The following is a 19816-nucleotide window of genomic DNA, read 5'->3' as shown; positions in this document are numbered from 1 at the left end:
CGAAACACTTAAGTGTGACAAACATGCAAAGGAACAGGAAATGAGGAAGGGGGCAAACACTTTTTCACACCACTGCATTAGTCTGTGTGGGAAACTCTAAACTTGAGTGTACATTTTCCGCTCTGCCCCAAATTGTGCTTAAATAGAGAACAGGCCTATGAGCATGTTTAAGTCAATAACGAGTTATAGTCATAGCGCCACCTACTGGCAACAGGAATTAAGCCATGCTGAAAATCATTCGATTTAACTGAAATTTACATGATGTGGTTTAAACATAATATACAGCCAAATGACGTATAGTGTGTTCTCTGACGCCACGTAGTGAACACAGGAAGTGGTGCACAATTTGAAATATGTAATTTCCAATTCTCTATGACTATATGGAGGTAATTAAGGGGTATCTACAGTTTTTTTCAACCTGGACCCTATTTTCCTATGTTTTTGTGTCTATATGACTGACTTTTCCAACCATCACAACATCTGGTTTTGGTTAAAATAAACACATAGTTTAACAATTTATGTGTGAAAATTAGGGCTGGGCAAGTTAACGCGTTATTATCTCGTTAACTCAATAATTAATTAACGCAGAAAATTTTTTTTTATTGCGCGTTAACGCAGTTTTTCTTATTTCTTTATTATTGTAAAAGTTTGTTGCTCACAGGCTTTGTAAATACTGCAAAGTTGAATTTTCTTATCACCGGAGTATTTCCAGTCTCAAAAATCACCTTGAGAGTTGATACCAGCAAATCATTCAACGAGACACACAGTGGCGCGAGGCTTCGGCAGACTACGTTAGATGCAGCGTGTGGGGTAGAGATAAACAAAGGCAAGAGACACTAACAAATGCCATAGCGACGTGGATAGCTACAGACTGCAGGCCCATAACTGTGGTGGAGGACATCGGTCTGAGAATCACAACGACGGCAGGTATGAGATTCCCTCAAGACACCATCACAAGAAAAATAGACAAGTTGTTTGAAAAGTAGAGGACTGCAAAAGCGACCATGCTACAACATGTACGCGCGGAACACTTTATTGAAGTTGCACAGCAGTAAGATGTGTCAAATAAAGTCACAGCAGTTAGGACAGATATAGATACAGAAAATAGATACAAAATATGATCGCTGCTGCGAGCCTTCTGCCTTCTGATCATGTCCCCTGCTTTGCGCACGGTCTCAAGCGTTCGGTCACAGTGTCTCTACTTAACAGCGTGTTGGACAGTGTCCCTCAGTGTCTCTGCTTAACAGCGCGTTTGACAGTGTCCCTCAGTTTCTCTGCTTAACAGCGCGTTGGACAGTGTCCTAGCGAAGTGCAGAAAAGTTGTGAGGCTCTAAACCCAGTCCAGCAGGTGCTGCAGAGTTGGAGCAACAAAAGAACAACGTTGACATGAGAAGGAGTCGCTGATGAAGACGTTCCAACCAGATGGAATTCAACTCTGGACATGATAAATACATTGTTTAGGTTGAGATGTACACAAAATATTTTATTTAACTGCTACTTTATAAACAAAATGCTGGTAAGTTTTTGCAGAACAAATGTTACGGCACTTTGGTTCATATGGCAGAACATTTAAAAAAAAAAAAAGCCCTATATACACTGCTTTTGAATTCATTATTTAATTTTGCGATTAATCGTGATTAATCATGGAAATTATGCGATTAATTGCGATTCAAATTTGTAATCGCTGCCCAGCTCTAGTGAAAATATGTTTCCTCTATACTTGTTACAAGTATTGTTTTGTTTTTTAAATGGAGTCTGGCGGGTTTAGCGCTAGCAACCTCCTGAATTATGGAGCCCTAACTTGTGCATTCTTTTTTGTTTTCAAGCTGCTGGCCAACGTAGTGATTTATGTTTGTGCCATCACTGTGGGCGTCATGTCGTACTACATGGCTGACCGGAAGCATCGGAAGGCCTTTCTGGAGGCAAGACAGTCACTGGAAGTCAAACTCAACCTGGAGGAGCAGAGTCAGCAACAGGTCAGAAGGAAAATAACACATTCTCGTGTTTATTTGTGTGAGTTTAAGGAGTAACTAAACCCCAAAGTTTTGGCTGAAGTGCCTCTACCCTTGAAATTCAAAAAATGCATCTGTGAAAAATGTATAATAGGCAGCGCTCGGAAGGGGAAAGCCATGCCAACTCGCCCCTGTGTGACCTATCCAATTCTACGTAGCTGCAGAGTCAGGGGGTATAATCTTTTTTACAAGCAGGAAGGGGGGTAGGTGGGCGTGATAATAAAAGCTGGCAGCATATATATCATTTCTCACCAGATCAGATCAGGGTTTTTCCTTGCCCAGAATGAGCCTTCGGGGGGACCCCAAAGTCCACTTTAATTAAGATAACTTTATTCCAAGGAGCACATTTTGCTCCAGAGTTGAAAGATATGATCATTTTTAATCGGGCTCCGCGCCCGTCAGCAGTGGCTCCTTGCTGTGCTGCCGGTCCCCGGATCAGCATGGTCACTGGGAGAGACTGGTACAGCCTGACTCTGCAAATGGAGATCCCTTTAGTGCTAGATTCACAGCAGAGCATTCAGTTCCAGTCAAAACAATGCACCTTGGTGTTCTTTTTAGCGCCAGCCACATGTGTAAATCATAGCCGTTGTGGATGAGAGGAAGATGGCTGCTGAAAATCAGACGTTTTGGTGCTGGTTATAATCCTTCCCAATAGCAAAATTCAATTGAAATAGTCTGTTTTCAACCAGTAGAGGGCAATTGCTATGTATATTTATTACACAAAATGTAGAATTCAAATACATTGCACTAAAATGTCAACATTTGGACCTGACTCCATCAACAACACTAAATACCCACATGCATTGTTTTTCTGAACAACTAGCAATATATGTAAATCTTTTGGGCTTTTCCCCCTTTATGTGATAGGACAGTTGGGAAATGGGAGCGAGAAGGGGAGGACATGCAGAAATTCGTAACAGGTTGGATTCAAACTCTGGACCTCTGAATTGAGGCATAAACCTCTTAGTATTTGTGTTCCTGCTGTACAAACTGAGCCAACCCAGCCACAACAACTAGCAATTTTGTTATTATTATTATTATTATTATTATAATAGTCCTCGGGGAAAAAAAGGTGGGGCTGGTGATGGTGGGCATAAAAAAAGGTTGATCAGCGGGTTTTGCCAGAAACTCTAGCACGTTCCAGTGTTTCTCACAGGTTTATGGTGCGGGATGTGACGGTTTGGGGTTTGATGCCTGGGTTCAGTAATAAACTTGTCTAACAAATGTATTTGAACAATTGTTTTGAAAACAATGCCTACATAACATTAACAGATAATTTAAAAAGAAATAACTATGTACATACCAGACTGATATACTGTAAATACAGAAGTGTATCCTTTGATTTGCTTTGTCAATAAAATCTGGTTGGTTTTAAATAACGTTTATGGTTCAGCAACTGAACTGATACCTGCAACCAAAATGTTAAATGTACTAACAACTTAAAGGAGAATTCCGGTTGATTCCAACAAGTAGCTCTGTTGTTTGTACGTTTGGAGTGCTGTCAGTAAAGAGAAAAACAAAAAAAATCGGGGTTATCCGTGTTATCCTCCTGCTAGAGTTAGAACGCAACAGGCTTAAACAAGGCAAGTTTTGAACGTGTTTTTAGCCTCTAAGCATGTTCATAATGTCATTACAAGTGCCCCCTATGTGCAGTGATTCCTTCTGAGTAAACACAGTAAATCTGACAGTAGTAGATGTGAAAGAAATGCATGAAATTTGTGCTAATTCAGCTGTGTTTTTAGTTCCATATAACTAGGAGTTATTAGGATCCTAATAATAGCTTCATGTACTGTATATTTATAGAACTCTAGGATACAATCGTCTTTATGTCATTTAAACCCCCAAAATTCCCAGAAACAATACAGAGGACATGTCTCAGTGTCCTCAGTAGTAGCTATAGCCCTGGACACTAGCTCTGCGGGAGTGGTGTCCATGTGGTCAGGACGTCTTGTGCACCCTTTTTGTTTTTTTGTTAATCATAATAACTCAGTTATTAGATCCCCAAAACATAAATTAATACAATTTAGAAAACAACAATGATCGATAACAAACAAAACTAGAACTGCAAGCAGTTACGACGGTCCAAGCCTCCATGGTGGAGGTTTTTTGGAAATGGGATGTGTTCAGTCAGAATTACACCACAGCTATCAATGTGCAGAATACAGTACATGAGCCAAGACCAGTTGTGGAAAGTACTGTACTTAAGTACAAATGTTGAGGTACTTGTATTTTACTATTTTGGCGATGACAATAGTGTTGTACTGCAAGTAAGCAGTAGAGTCAACCAGATCCAGGGTGAGTATAATGAAAATTGCTGTCTGCCCGGTTCAGATTTTCTTGCATTGCACAGCTAGCGCTTACGTTACGTTCAGAAACGGTGAATGTACAGCTCACATTAACTTAATACAATATATAGTATCTGGCTTTTGTTTGATATTTAGTGTTGGCAAAGTGTTGTACTGCAGACCTTGCTGCTTACACCTCTTTATATTTCCTGACTTTTTCCTCCCCACCGTTCGCTTGCTCCCCGGGTGGCTGGGGTTGACTGGCACGATGGGGCTTTGACCCCATCATAACTGCTTGCAGTTCTAGTTGTCAATCAATAAACATTCATTTGTAAAGCCCTTTTAAAGAGCCATCAACGTTGGACAAGGTGCTATACAGAACAAAGTTGAAGTAATTTTAAACATTCAAAACATGAAATAGTATCACAGTAATAAAAAACTGTACAAATATGTCGGCCTAGGTGGGTTTGAAGAAATTTAAAATTAGACAGTGAGGAACCCTGTCTAATAGGCAGAGGTAGGACATTACATAGACCTACAGTCAATTTTTACCCCTGAATTGGTAACGGTTGGCTTGACATATTGAGCCAAGGGACAAATCAACTTTTGTTTCATGAAAACTTAAAAAGTTAGAAGCAATCCAGGCCTTTATGTCATGAAGGCATTCGAGCAGTGGACTGAGAGATTTGCTCTTAGGGGCACATACACTCACCTAAAGGATTATTAGGAACACCTATTCAATTTCTCATTAATGCAATTATCTAATCAACCAATCACATGGCAGTTGCTTCAATGCATTTAGGGGTGTGGTCCTGGTCAAGACAATCTCCTGAACTCCAAACTGAATCTCAGAATGGGAAAGAAAGGTCATTTAAGCAATTTTGAGCGTGGCATGGTTGTTGGTGCCAGACGGGCCGGTCTGAGTATTTCCCAATCTGCTCAGTTACTGGGATTTTTACGCACAACCATTTCTAGACCCATCCTCTGATGCTTACTTCCAGCAGGATAATGCACCATGTCACAAAGCTTGAATCATTTCAAATTGGTTTCTTGAACCTGACAATGAGTTCACTGTACTAAAATTGCCCTACAGTCACCAGATCTCAACCCAATGGAGCATCTTTGGGATGTGGTGGAACAGGAGCTTTGTGCTCTGGATGTGCATCCCACAAATCTCCATCAACTGCAAGATGGTATCCTATCAATATGGGCCAACATTTCTAAAGAATGCTTTCAGCACCTTGTTGAATCAATGCCCGTAGAATTAAGGCAGTTCTGAAAGCGAAAGAGGGTCAAACACAGTACAGTACAGTACAGCCTTGCCTGTAGACCAACTTTTCAAGTATTTTAGATAGGAAAGGTAGTTTAGACATAGACCTGAAATTTGCTAGATCTACAGGATCAAGTCCAGGTTTTTTAATTAGAGGTTGGAGTACTGCATGTTCAAAATTCCCAGGGACCACACCTGAGGAAAAGCTACTATTAATAACTGCAAAAAAAGATGGACACATCCTTAAAAAGTCTAGGAGGGACAGTGTCACTTGGAGAACCAGAGGGCTTCAAGTAATAAACAATCTTCTGTAGTACGGACTGAGTAACAGGTTCAAACTTACCAAAAACGGCAGAGCAGACAACAAAGATGGGGGAATCATAAGTAGAAGGTAACATTTTAGCCCTAATAGAAAAGTGGTAAAAAAAGTGAAGAAATTGTTCACACACAGCATGAGAGGTGTCAACACAGGTAGCTGGTTGGCCATTAACAACAGAGTCAATAGTTTTAAAAAAAACATACATGGTGCTGTTCCTGATAGGATATAAACAGATGGTTTAGAAACAGCACAATGTCTTAAAGCAACCAATGGCTTAGTGGCCAACAGTGGAACTGCACCCTGCTAGCCCAGAAAGACTTTTCCCATAGGCTTTGCATGGTAAAAGAAACTTCTATATTTCAGCGGATAATTTAATGATGATTTTTGGGGTACCAGCACTAACACTTAAAGGCTCCTTTTTTTTAACATTTTTAACTTTCACTAGTAGCCGAATCGTTAATTAAGCACACTGAAGCGTTAAGAACGCGCATAATGAACGTGAGTAGACCCTTGGCAATGCGCCCGCCAACGTCGGCCTGCACTGCGCAAGCTCATATGGCGGTTCTCTTGAGGTCCTGTAGCTGTAATGGCTTATGGCTGTAATTCACCATGTCTGTCAGACACACGCTAATCGTAATGGATGGGACATTGACAACTGCCTTGGTCTTAAACTAGCAAAGATACTTTGTGCTGTGCTGCCCCTTAAGTGGAAGCTACTCTCCCCCCACGTGCAACCTATTTGTAATGATACAGTCTCTCTCTCTCTCCCTGTCAGTATAGTAGCTCGCTATACCTGGCCTAGTAATGTTTCAGCATGTGGTAAGGACATGCTCTGCTCCTCAGCTTTGACACAGCCGTCTTGAGTGATTGAGAGAAAAAGCGTTAACGTGGAACGCTATCACACTTTCCTTTATCCCCTCATTGGACTAACTTTGATTTGGATACAACTGTGTGCTTGCATCAATAAGTAAGTAGGTCTGACAATATTACATAGGATTTACGAATGTACGTTAGCAACAGGAGGCTTATTCATGAGGGTTCTGTTTTATGTAAATGGACTGTTCTTATATAGCGCTTTTCTAGTCTTAAAAACTACTCAAATGTGTGAGCTAATATTGCGCATCTGTTAATGTGCGCTGCAAGATTTATGATTCTGTTTATTGAATGCGTTATTCAGTGCAAATATAACAGATAATGTAGTTTAATCTCAGTAATGATGGTATATTAGGGTATTACTGTGGTTTTGTTAAACACATTTTATTTCTCTGATTCATGGCTTTGTCCTAGGCAACCCCGCTCTTCAACCATTCTCTAGCTCGCTCGTTGTGCTTGCAGGCACACATTAAGCCTCTGTCTATCTTCCATTTCAACCAGTTAACAGTTTGTGACCTAGAAATAAAATGGATTAAGAAACATTTTATTTCTATAGTTTGTAGTAGCTTGTAGTTTACAAGCTGACTTCTCTATTGGCTGTTGAAACAGGTGACGTCCCTTACTTTCTAAAACCAGCCACTGCGAAGTGATTTGATATTGCATTTACATTTAAAAATGTATAGTTTTTTATATTTTATAATTTTATATTTTTATTTCTAGCATTTTGTCTTATTTCAAAAAGAAAAGTGAAGTAGAGGTTGCAGTTTCAAGATTAGCAATTTTATTATTACTTTTTAAAGGTTATTTTTGGGGCTTTTCCGCCTTAAATTTTTGACGGGACAGCTAGGTGAGAAAGGAGAGAGAGAGGGGAAGGACATGCAGGAAATTGCCACAGGTCGGACTCGACCCCCAGGCCTCTAAGCCGAGGCACAAACCCTTGAAATACATGTGCGCCTGCTCCGACACTGATCCAACCTGGCCACTCAAAATTGCATTTTAATTTTACTTGTGACCTACGTATTGTAAAACATAAATGAAAATGAGGCTGAATTGTTTATATTGCATTTACATTTGAATATTGTCCATTTTAGATCATCTCTTTGAAAATTTCAAATTATAATTTTGTAATCTGTAATTATAAATTTGCATAATCATTTTAATATAGTCATAGAACACCCATACAAGTTGAAAATGAAAATTGGATAATTACATTTTAATTCATGCTCAAACACATTTGTGGAAAATTATGATGCTATTTTGGAATTACATTTTCAAATTCACATTATAATTTTAATTAAGTCCACTATAGGCCTCCATGCTACAGGAGTACAATGCTAAAAGTTTTTTTTTGTTTGTTTCACATTTCACTACTATTGTTGTTTTATAATGTTGAACTGCTTAAATATTTATTATATATCTAATTTGTAATTGTTTTTTAATTGTGTAACTGTTGCCACTATTGGTGTGTATTTTATAATGTTGACATGTTAAAATAAAGGAATTCATGTTTAAGTATTATAGTTCTATTTTTTTTTTTAGGACATACCTACTACCGACAAAAGTCACAAAATAAGCTTTTTGCTAACAATGCGGTAAACGCTGTGGGCTCCAAAATATGAACTTTTGATAACTTTTACAGATATGTCCCTATTTATAATAACTCTTTAACACTTACCACCCTCATCATGTAACTGTCTAATTTGTTGCGTAACGCTCTTCATGCTGTCCCTCAATCTCTGGTCTGGAGCCTTGGGGTAGGGCCTCACCCTAAATAAAATGTATAGAATCCGAATTAAGTAACTTGTACAGCGGTACTTTTCACCGCTAAAATACAGACTTCACACTGCAGCTAATAGTATTTTACTTGATCCCGAGGTTCTGCTGGCAGTTTTGATCCAGTTCTTCCAGTCCTTTTATCTGCTTCTTTAAGCTCTTTTTCTCTCTTCTTTAGTTATCTTTGAAGGCATGTAAGCACACAGAAATAACATTAAGCTATAAATGTATACAAAAATAATACATACTTACATTAACCAACTGGGACATTAATTTATCATCTCATCACAAAATAAGCTAAGGCGACTTCTATCAGCTTTTACTAATGTTACATCTGCTTGTTTGTTGTTGGTTGTGCACGTCCCTGGCAGGCAGTACAGTTTAACCACAATGTGTTATTGTGCAACGCCGTCCCAACTCTCCTGCCCTCCTGAAGGTCTATTAAAACTCAGGCTGGAGGCGTTACGTTTGGCTGAACCTTTAAGGTAAACAAGGATATTGCAGGTGCCTTATATATAAATGCTGAAGCCTAGTTCATCGCTCTCTCTGGGAAGTATGCTAAAGTCTGGCTGGCCCACAGACCTCCAAAAGGAGAAAGTCGTGATCATGCAGCTGTCTACACTGGTATCTATAGAGAGACAAACATAATTATACATGAACAAGAAGGTTATGAAAGACTGGCTGAATATTCTCGTCCCCTGACCTGTGACCTATGAATGATCTGATGCTGTCTAAGCTGTCCCTTTAGTCTCATCATATCACAACTTGGTGTTTCTGCAAATTCCACCACAGGTATGATGTTGGTGTCATTGCATAACAAACCCAGGGAAAAACATGAATATTCTGTTACATAGACTGAAGAATGCTTTTTATGGTCAGAAAACTACGGCAGCATAGTGGGTAGCGCAAAATGACGGGCCCTTTAGAAAGGCACTTTCTATGTAAACTGTTTTTGATGTCCCTGTGTATCTTTCTTTGTCATCTACAGGAACGTCTGCTACTCTCCATCCTTCCAAAGCACATAGCAGACGAGATGCTTCAGGACATGAAGAAGGAGCCCAGTCAAAAAGAGATGCAGCAGTTTAACACCATGTATATGTACAGGCACGAAAACGTCAGGTAACTGAGGATCTCTGTAGGCTTTTGACATTGAGGGTGCTGTATGTCTGACCTGAACAATTTAGTTTTTAGCCTTACATCATATTTAACATTAATTTTGTCTAGTTGATTCTTTTGATTGTTTATGCAGCAAGGGTATTCTCAAAGTGGTGTCTAGCTATGTACATGGTCCTTGAGAGGGTTACAGAGGCTCCCCAGCAAAGTCAGAGACACCATGAATTCTTAAATCAAAGCCATTAATGTTAAGTGAACCGAGCACTAAGTAATTTTGTTATCAGAAGTCTGATAGATGGCAGAGAAGGGAACGCCTCAGGAAACTTTTTTTTTGGTGTTGTAGATTTGGTAGCTCAGCAGTCACAACAACCCAAAACATAAAGGGCCCTATCTTGCACCCAGCGCAGCGCAAAGCCCGACACAAGAGTCATTGCTAGTTTAAGACCGACACAGTTGTCAATTTTCCCGTTTAAATAGAAAATCCTCCTGTGCCCATCTGTGTATGCACACGCTGGTATGCAGGGAGTTGTGTTCAGGTGCAATCTTGGCGTATTGCTATCTTGACACAGCAGTGATCACACCAAGGCCTAAAGAGCTGTTAATGATATACAAGATAAAAAAATGTTGGTGTCGAGATAATTAAGCTACTTAAAAGATAGTGTTACGATTTTCCGTAGTCCGTCTTAAAACAGTAGTCAGGGTTGTGGATGTTTTTATGGCCAGTATTAACAGAAGGAATGAAGCTTTATCATCCAATAATGCATTAATGCAAACCCTTACAGGCTCATAGGTTGTTCAGACCTGACATAAACATGCAACTTTGTTCATCCGATCACAAGTTGACAGCTCTAAATTTGACAGTTTACACTTGTCATTAGAATGTGTCTCCAAATGAGTCTTGCGTGACTCTTTGGTATTGGATCTCACTTTCCCGCTTTATATTCAAATGAACGTGTATGATTTCTGTTTGCATGAACAGAAATATATATTTCAATGACAAATCAGTTGTTGTGTGTTTAGATAACTGCTGTTTCTCACCTAAATCGTGCATTATTACAGAAATGTGTGTATAAAAGTGCTAACTAAAGTCTATTTCTGTCGGTTGATGGGCATACTTTTCTCTGACACCAGTATGCGGGTAATATATTTGTAAATTTAAGGTTATTTTCTACGGTCCCCAGGGACTCCATACCGCAGACATGGCCACCTTTGCCAGGCAACAGTGGCTCACAGTGCTTTAGACAGCCGGGGATAAGAGCATGAGGGCGGGTGTCAGATCTATGCAGAGTCTAGGAACAAAGCAACTGACACATCACCAATAGTATGATAATAACATCCAAAACACAGGATTCAGTATTTACTTTCTACAACATGAAAAAATACAACAACGGCCAAAATAACATACACACATCTACCAGACGTTGTGGAAACAGCCTGCAAATCAGTATGTATTTCCGCATTTGCGAAGGATGTCAGTAGGCAGCAGGCGTTCCTTAACTTTGGTCCAAGGCACATTCCCATACACATTGCTAAAAGATTGTTGCCATAGACTACCTCGGAATGTGCTTAGAGCTGTCCACTTGTGATTTGATCAATCCGGATGGATGTTAACACTAGGTCTGAATGGGGCCCATAACACTTGCAATTAGACCCTTCCCCTGGAATGAGTAGTTAGGCACACAAATATTTGACATGGCTTGTTTAAGCTGGATCAAAAATTCTGTAGTGTCAACACCTGAAGTTGTGAAAAGATTAAATCAAAGTTTATCTTCTCTCCAACACCTGATGCTGTTGGATTATTATCCGATAAATATTCAGAATCATTCCTGCTGCCTCCTGTGTTAGCTGCACTCGATTTCAGTGAGGTTCCCCCCCCTGGCCAGCTTAAGAAGTATGCTGAAATGGCCAAATGGAGTGCAGCCAGTCAACATTTAAGATTCTCAGTTTTCCAAATAATGACAGGCTTGTCACAGATTCCAACAAAATAGTGCTGCAACTAACTATTCTTTCCATTATTTATTAATCTGTTGATTATTTTCTTGTTTGACCGATTAGTTGTTTTGTCTATAAAGAGTCAGGAAATGGGGGAAAAGTCGGTGCAATTTTCCAAAGCCCAGGAGGACGTCCTCAAATGTGTTTTGTTCTATAAAAGATATTCAGTTTACTGTCAAAGAAGAAGTGATGAAACTAGAAAATATTCACATTTATGAAGCTGGATTTAAATAAAATTTACAATTTTCATAAAAAATGACAAATCGATGAAACAATTATCAAAAATAATTGCTGATTGATTTAATAGTTTACAACTAATTGATTTAATCTTTGCAGCTCTATAATAATATCACTGTGCAAGAAGGTTACTGTTTATGTGACTGAACAGCAGGATATCAGTACTAATGTTCCATCTTGTATCTGTTTCTTGTTGTCCAGTATTTTGTTTGCAGACATCGTAGGCTTCACACAGCTATCATCGTCCTGCAGCGCTCAGGAGCTGGTCAAACTGCTCAATGAGCTCTTTGCTCGCTTTGACAAACTGGCTGCAGTGAGTTTCACACTGTTTCCTCACAACAATGATCTAATGACATTGACATCATAATACAAAAAATTATCCAATATTCTTACTGTTATATAGACATAGACATAATATCTTCTATTTGAATAATTACCTACTGCCTGAACAGGACTGAGTACAAAGAACTCAGCAGGGACTGGCAGTGTAATTTTGCTAGAGATAGTCAGACAGAGCAGCTAAGAAAAGATGGTTGACAGTGATTTATTTTAACTGCATTTTAGTGTTTTTCGTCAACTATTTTGCATGTTGACACCCACAGACAGTGGTTAATGACAGCGGTGCTTTCTCGTTTTGTTATTATCATCGTTAATGAATTTATCACTTCAGCTGAGGCATTTTTTTCCAAACAGGCTTTCTGGCTTGATCATTATAAACGTTAAAGTATGGATGTAATTAGTGGCGGTATCTTGCCGGCAGTAATGTTATAGTGTTAGAAGTTAGCAGACAGCGCTTTTGTTACACAAACAGACCGGGTTTGAGTGACAGGGAGGAAGATAGGTTTTGCATGATATGATATAGTTCCAGGCTTTTGTGTCAGGAAAAAAAAAGCCTTTTTATTGAGTTTTGTTTTAGCAAAATGCTCTGTGTGAATTTAAGCTTGGCTTTTATTGTAAAAGGTAGACACGGAAGACGTGAAGCCAGCATCATGCCAGCATTTATTTTCCGAAACCTTCATTATGCGGTTATTTAGTTTCAATCATATTTATTAATATTTATTGCTTTCCAAACTGCTCCAGATTCCAAAAACTATGTTTAGTGGGTATTCAGCAATGAACCCCACAAAGTGTGAAGTAGATCATACAAACTATTCTCAAGATAGTTAAAAGACAACAACACATATTCCAATAACAAGCCTATTTCATGATCACAGAACGACTATGGTAGTAATTAGTATTGAAAAGCCAAAAATCCACGCAGGGAGGTTGGCCGGGATGGTGGAAGGGTCAAACAACGCAGGTCTTTCACCCTGGAGACCGGGGATTGTGGCCCTTTCCGTGTCTTTCTCTTTCTAACCACAACTTTAATGTTGTTGTGGCTGGCGTGTGACATTTAATTTCACCGTTGTTGCATGCCACAGAGACTGCGGATCGTGTTCCTGCACCCAGGGATCTTGTGTGTGGCGGTCCATTGTTTTGGCCGGTGTTTGGCGTTTCATTTCCCAGTTGTTGCGTCCCCCAGAGACCGTGGATTGCATCCTGCGTTTAGCGGTTTGTCCCACTGTTGTGGCCAGCGTGTGGCAGTTTTTTCCCAGTTGTTGCGTCCCCCAGAGACCGTGGATCGTATTCTGTTGCAAGTTGTTGTCACCGCCCCGCATTTGGCATTTGATTTCCCGGATGTTGCGTCCCTCAGAGCAGCCCAGTGTCAAGGCAGTTTGTGAAAGGGTCACGTTTGAAAATCATGACATGTACAGATAATAAACGCGGAAATTGTGACATGTAAACAAATTAACAAATCAAAATGTTGTGACTATTTCACGAAAGCACACACACATACACACACACACACAGGATTCATAATAATGAATATCTGTATTTTAGATATTTGTTCATGAATTTCTCCAGAACAAGTAGGGATCAACAGGCTGACTTTATTTATTTTTTTACCCTGATAACTAAAGTTAGGGTATCTGCTAGTCTAAATCCACAATGTTCGACTTCCGTGATTGCTCCGGTGCCACCAGTCACCGGCCAGATGTCCGTTACGTCTGCTTTTTTTGTGTTGTAATTTTAAACTCCGGTGGATTTATGAGGACTATGGTTAACTGCTCCTCAGATCTTTGCAGGGTAAATCAAGACAGCTAGCTAGCCTATTGGTCCAATCTGAGTTTTCCAAATCAACTTATGAATGTACACTTTCCACCAAAACAAGTTCCTTCCCAAGACTGTTTGTCAGCGGCTCCGTGGCTCCGTTCGGCACTTAGCACAGCCCAAGATAATTGTGATTTGTTTGAAGAAATGCCAATTAACCAGAGCATCTAGAGGAAGGTCTGGTAATGAAAGACTAGGTATCTACTTAAACAGAATACTGATTAGATACCAGTGCTCTCTTTTTCCTAAATGTAAAATTAATAAATTTGTGTGGAAATGATGAATACACATATTTTCGTGTGTAAAGTTATATGAAGCTTTAAACACCCTTCCATTCATCAACATTTGGGAAATGGGCTTATAGATTAGGGTGGCACCTAAATCATGGTGGCAGCTGTCTTTGTGGTCCTGCTTATCACATGCATTTCCCGCTTTTAGTTGATGTTTTTTTTGTTTCCCTGACTTCCTGTTTTATTTTGTTAACTCACGGCTGTGTTTCAGGTCACTTGTCTTCCCATGTTTGTCTGCCTTCCCGCCTATGTTATTACCCTCTCCCTTCCCTAATGTGTGTCTCTTGTGTGTAGTCGTCTTCCCCTGTCCCAGTGTGTGTATATATAGACTCACCTAAAGGGTTATTAGGAACATCTGTTTGATTTCTCATTAAGCAATTATCTAATCAACCAATCACATGGCAGTAGCTTCAATGCATTTAGGGGTGTGGTCCTGGTCAAGACAATCTCCTGAACTACAAACTGAATGTCAGAATGGGAAAAAAGGTCATTTAAGCAATTTTCAGCGTGGCATGGTTGTTGGTGCCAGACTGGCCGGTCTGAGTATTTCACAATCTGCTCAGTTACTTGGATTTTCACGCACAACCATTTCTAGGGTTTACAAAGAATGGTGTGAAAAGAGAAAAACATCCAGTATACGGCAGTCTTGTGGGCGAAAATGCCTTGTTGAGGCTAGAGGTCAGAGGAGAATGGGCCGACTGATTCAAGCTGATAGAAGAGCAACTGAAATAACTACTCCTTACAACCGAGGTATGCAGCAAAGCATTTCTTAAGCCACGACACGCACATCCTTGAGGTGGATGGGCTACAACAGCAGAAGACTCCACCGGGTACCACTCATCTCCACTACAAATAGGAAAAAGAGGCTACAATTTGCAAGAGCTCACCAAAATTGAACAGTTGAAGACTGGAAAAATGTTGCCTGGTCTGATGAGTCTCGATTTCTGTTGTAATATTCAGACAGAGTCAGAATTTGGCCTGAACAGAATGAGAACATGGATCCATCGTGCCTTATTACCACTGTTTAGGCTGGTGGTGGTGGTGTAATGGTGTGGGGGATGTTTTCTTGACACACTTTAGGCCCCTTAGTGCCAATTGTGCAATGTTTAAATGCCACGGCCTACCTGAGCATTGTTTCTGACCGTGTCCATCCCTTTATGGCCACCATTTACCCATCCTCTGATGGCTACTTCCTGCAGGATAATGCACCATGTCACAAAGCTCAAATCATTTCAAATTGGTTTCTTAAACATGACAACAAGTTCACTGTACCAAAATGGCCCCCACAGTCACTAGATCTCAACCCAATAGAGCATCTTTGGGATGTGGTGGAAGGGGAGCTTCGTGCCCTGGATGTGCATCCCACAAATCTCCATCAACTTCAAGATGCTATCCTATCAATATGGGCCAACTTTTCTAAAGAATGCTTTCAGCACCTTGTTGAATCAATGCCACGTAGAATTAAGGCAGTTCTGAAGGCAAAAGGGGGTCAAACACAGTATTAGTATGGTGTTCCTAATAATCCTGGTGAGTGTGGCCTCTGTCATTTGCCAGATTGTTGTAGTACCTTGTGTGTCTCAATCTCCAGCGTTAACCCTCGTATTACCTTCCCAGTGTTTTTGTAGATATCTAGCCCGTTTTTTGACCACATATTTTGCCTTCTGATTGTACTGCGTACAATACAGCTCCAATACCTTTTACCCTCTGCTCTGAGTTGTGTTTTTGGGTCCACTGGGCTATGTGACACTGCACTGCCTCCTACTATGCCCTGCTATACCCTGCAGTGCCCTGCTAAATCCTGCTATTCCTTGCTGTGCCCTGCTACACCCTGTAACGCCGTGCAGTGCCCTGCTACGCCATGAACTACTACATCTACTATTTCTAGTCATAGTTTACATAGTATTCATAGTATATAAACTATATAGTATATAAAGTCATAATATTCTCTTTATTGTGACTATATTTACCACTGTTCATTACACCCCCAACCGGCACCGTCAAACACCGCCTACCAAGAGTCTGGGTCTGTCCAATGTTTCTCCCGAAAAGGGAGAGGTTTTTGCCTAAAAGGGAGTTTTCCTTGCCACTGTCACTAAATGCTTGCTCTTGAGGAAATTACTAGAATTGTTGGGTATTTGTAAATTATAGTGTGTGTTTTAGACCTACTCTAGCTGTAAAGTGTCTTTAGATAACTCTTGCTATGATTTGATCCTATAAATAAAAAGTAATTGAAATTGAATAGATGCATGCATAAACAGTACTCAGCGTAAATGAGTACACCCCAACATATGTCTCCAAAAATCATTGGTCCTACTTGAGAATTAATGTTTTCTATGGGATCCTATACAATAAAATATTACAGCAACTCAGTTGATTAGTTGGAAATGAGATTTGTCATTACAAATTAAGACAGGTTAAGACCATGGTGCAACAAAACCCCGATAAAGAAAATGTAAAATGCTAATGAACTGGAGTTCAACAACAGCTGAGTCTAACTAATTATCACACAGGTTGCTGCAAGATAATTGACAAGTAAGGGTGGTATTTAACCTGATCAATCTCCTCCCAGTCAATGCTTACAATCATGGCACCACGTGAAAGAAAATTGTCAAGTCTTGAGAAAGAAAGTAATTTATTTACCCAAAACAAGGCCAGGGCTACAAAACAATTGGTAAAGCATTGCTAAGCAGTCTGAATACAGCAGCAAACGTCATTCAAAAATTCAAAAACGATAGACTTGTGGCAAGCACTCTTAGACGTCCAGGCCTTACTTTGAAGCTAATAACTCGAAATCAGCATTTTGAGCGTGTTTCAGGAAAATCACATGTTAGTTCATCACATTTAGCTAAACCTTTAGAAAGCCAATCTGGTGTGACTGTTTCACGTGATGCGATATCACATGTGCTGTACACAGAAGGGGCATGCAAGGGTGTCGTCCACGAAATAAACCACTACTAAAGGCCATGTACATAAAAGCCTGTTAAACATTTGCCAGGGCAAACGTGAAGAATATTGGTAGCCATACTTTGGTCAGATGAGACGAGGGTTAATCTGTTTGAACTGATGCAGCCAAACTGTATGGCAACGAAAAATGCATTGTCCATCCATCCATATTCATCCGCTTATCCGGTCTCGGGTTGCAGGGGCAGCAGCTCCAGTAGGGGACCCCAAACTTCACTTTCCCGAGCCACATCAACCAGCTCCGACTGGGGGATCCCGAGGCGTTCCCAGGCCAGGTTGGAGATGTAATCTCTCCACCTAGTCCTGGGTCTTCCCCTAGACCCCTTCCCAGCTGGACGTGCCTGGAACACCTCCCTAGGGAGGCGCCCAGGAGGCATCCTTACCAGATGCCCAAACCACCTCAACTGGCTGCTTTCAACGCGAAGGAGCAGCGGCTCTACTCCAAGCTCCTCTCGGATGACTGAGCTGCTCACCCTATCTCTAAGGGAGATGCCAGCCACCCTTCTGAGGAAACCCATTTCGGCCGCTTGTACCCTGGATCTCGTTCTTTCGGTCATGACCCAGCCTTCATGACCCTAGGTGAGGGTAGGAACGGAAATTGCCCGGTATTCGAAAGCTTTGCCTTCTGGCTCAGCTCTCTTTTCGTCACAACGGTGCGATAAACGGAATGTAATACCGCACCGGCTGCTCCGATTCTCCGACCAATCTCACGCTCCATGGTCCCCTCACTCGCGAACAAGACCCCAAGGTACTTAGACTCCTTCACTTGAGGTAAGGACTCACTCCCTACCCGGAGAAAGCACTCCATCGGTTTCCTGCTGAGAACCATGGCCTCAGATTTAGAGGTGCTGATCCTCATCCCAGCCGCTTCACACTCGGCTGCAAACCGATCCAGTGAGTGCTGAAGGTCACAGACCGATGACGCCATCAGGACCACATCATCTGCAAAAAGCAGCGATGAGATCCCGAGCCCACCGAACTGCAACCCCTCCCCGCCCCGACTACGCCTCGATATCCTGTCCATATACAGTATGTTACAAACAGGATTGGTGACAAAGCGCAGCCCTGGCAGAGGCCAACCCTCACCTGGAACGAGTCCGACTTACTGCCGAGAACCCGGACACAGCTCTCGCTTTGGTCATACAGAGATTGGATGGCCCTGAGAAGGGACCCCCTCACCCCATACTCCCGCAGCACCTCCCACAATTTCTCCCGGGGGACCCGGTCATACGCCTTCTCCAGATCCACAAAACACATTTAGACTGGTTGGGCATACTCCCAGGCCCCCTCCAAGATCCTTGCGAGAGTAAAGATCTGATCTGTTGTTCCACGGCCAGGACGGAATCCGCATTGTTCCTCTTCAATCCAAGGTTCGACTATCGGCCGAACCCTCTTTTCCAGCACCTTGGAGTAGATTTTACCAGGGAGGCTGAGAAGTGTGATGCCCCTGTAATTGGCACACACCCTCTGGTCCCCCTTTTTGAAGACGGGAACCACCACCCCGGTCTGCCACTCCGTAGGCACCGTCCCAGACTTCCACGCAAGTGTGTTGTTGAAGAAGCTTGTCAACCAAGACATCCCCTCCACACCTAAAATGCATTGTACTCACAAAGTATGGCGGTGGCATTGTTCCTCTGTGATGTTGTATGAGTGCTTCAGGTGTTGGGGATTGCATTTCATTGGGGGACTCACGAATCCACAGATGTACTGCAAAATACTGACAACCCTGGGTTACTGTGCACTCTCTCAACATGGTAATAACCCAAAACATACATCCAAGGCCACTGCTGCATTTCTGAGGAAGAACAGGGTGAAAGTGATTCAGTGGCAAAATGTCACCAGACCTCAACCCAATAGAACACCTATTTCTGAAAGATAGGTTGTGCGAAATTCTCCATCTAGCATCCAGGCTCTGAAAGAGCTCATTCTTCAATAATGGAGAAAGATAGTTGTGACAGTATGTCACCAACTTGTTTATTCCATTGTCCAGAAGAGTTGACGCTGTCCTTAAAAATATTAGATTTGGTAGAATTTGTTGTAGTGGGTACTCAAGTGAAACAAACCTCAGTATCAAATTTGAGCTAATTGTTATTACTGAGAAACGGATACAAACCTTAATGTTCAAAAGTGGTGTATTTATTTACGCTTTAAACTGTATTTAACCATTCCTTTTTCATTAACTTGTTAAATCTCATTTGTTTAATCCAGAGACAAGTGTATCAATAGTTAAATGTGCATACCTTGGTTAGACCACTAAAATGCACCTGATTGGAGGCTGTAAAGGAGCAGTGAGCTGTTAAGACTTACTGATCCTGGAAGGAATTGTAACATTACACTCAAGCTTGAAATACATTGACATGCCCAGGACATGTACTTGCACTGATGGAGAGATGTCATAGTGAGGGGGCTGCCCATGACTTGCGTTGCAAGACTACCGTGCTGTGTAGGATGTTACTGGTTAGTCCACACAGCATTCTGGGATGGGAGAAAATTGTGCTCTGGTTTATTGGCATTTCTTTAAACCAATCATAATTGTTATG

At 41.1% G+C, this 19816-nt stretch overlaps 1 protein-coding gene across 2 annotated transcripts in view; it reads left to right on the top strand.

Moving 5' to 3' along the window:
- The window catches only part of adcy3a (adenylate cyclase 3a), a 67385-nt gene that overhangs the window by 6399 nt on the left and 41170 nt on the right, over positions 1-19816 (top strand). For both annotated transcript variants that reach the window (XM_034873845.1, XM_034873846.1), the window contains exons 3-5: positions 1827-1976; positions 9521-9651; positions 12076-12187. In XM_034873845.1, coding sequence (XP_034729736.1) covers positions 1827-1976; positions 9521-9651; positions 12076-12187 — 393 coding nt within the window. The remainder of the gene's footprint in view (positions 1-1826; positions 1977-9520; positions 9652-12075; positions 12188-19816) is intronic.

Source organism: Etheostoma cragini, chromosome 6, assembly GCF_013103735.1.
Source record: "Etheostoma cragini isolate CJK2018 chromosome 6, CSU_Ecrag_1.0, whole genome shotgun sequence".
NCBI lineage: Eukaryota > Metazoa > Chordata > Actinopteri > Perciformes > Percidae > Etheostoma > Etheostoma cragini.
This window is presented reverse-complemented; position numbering and strand designations above follow the sequence as displayed.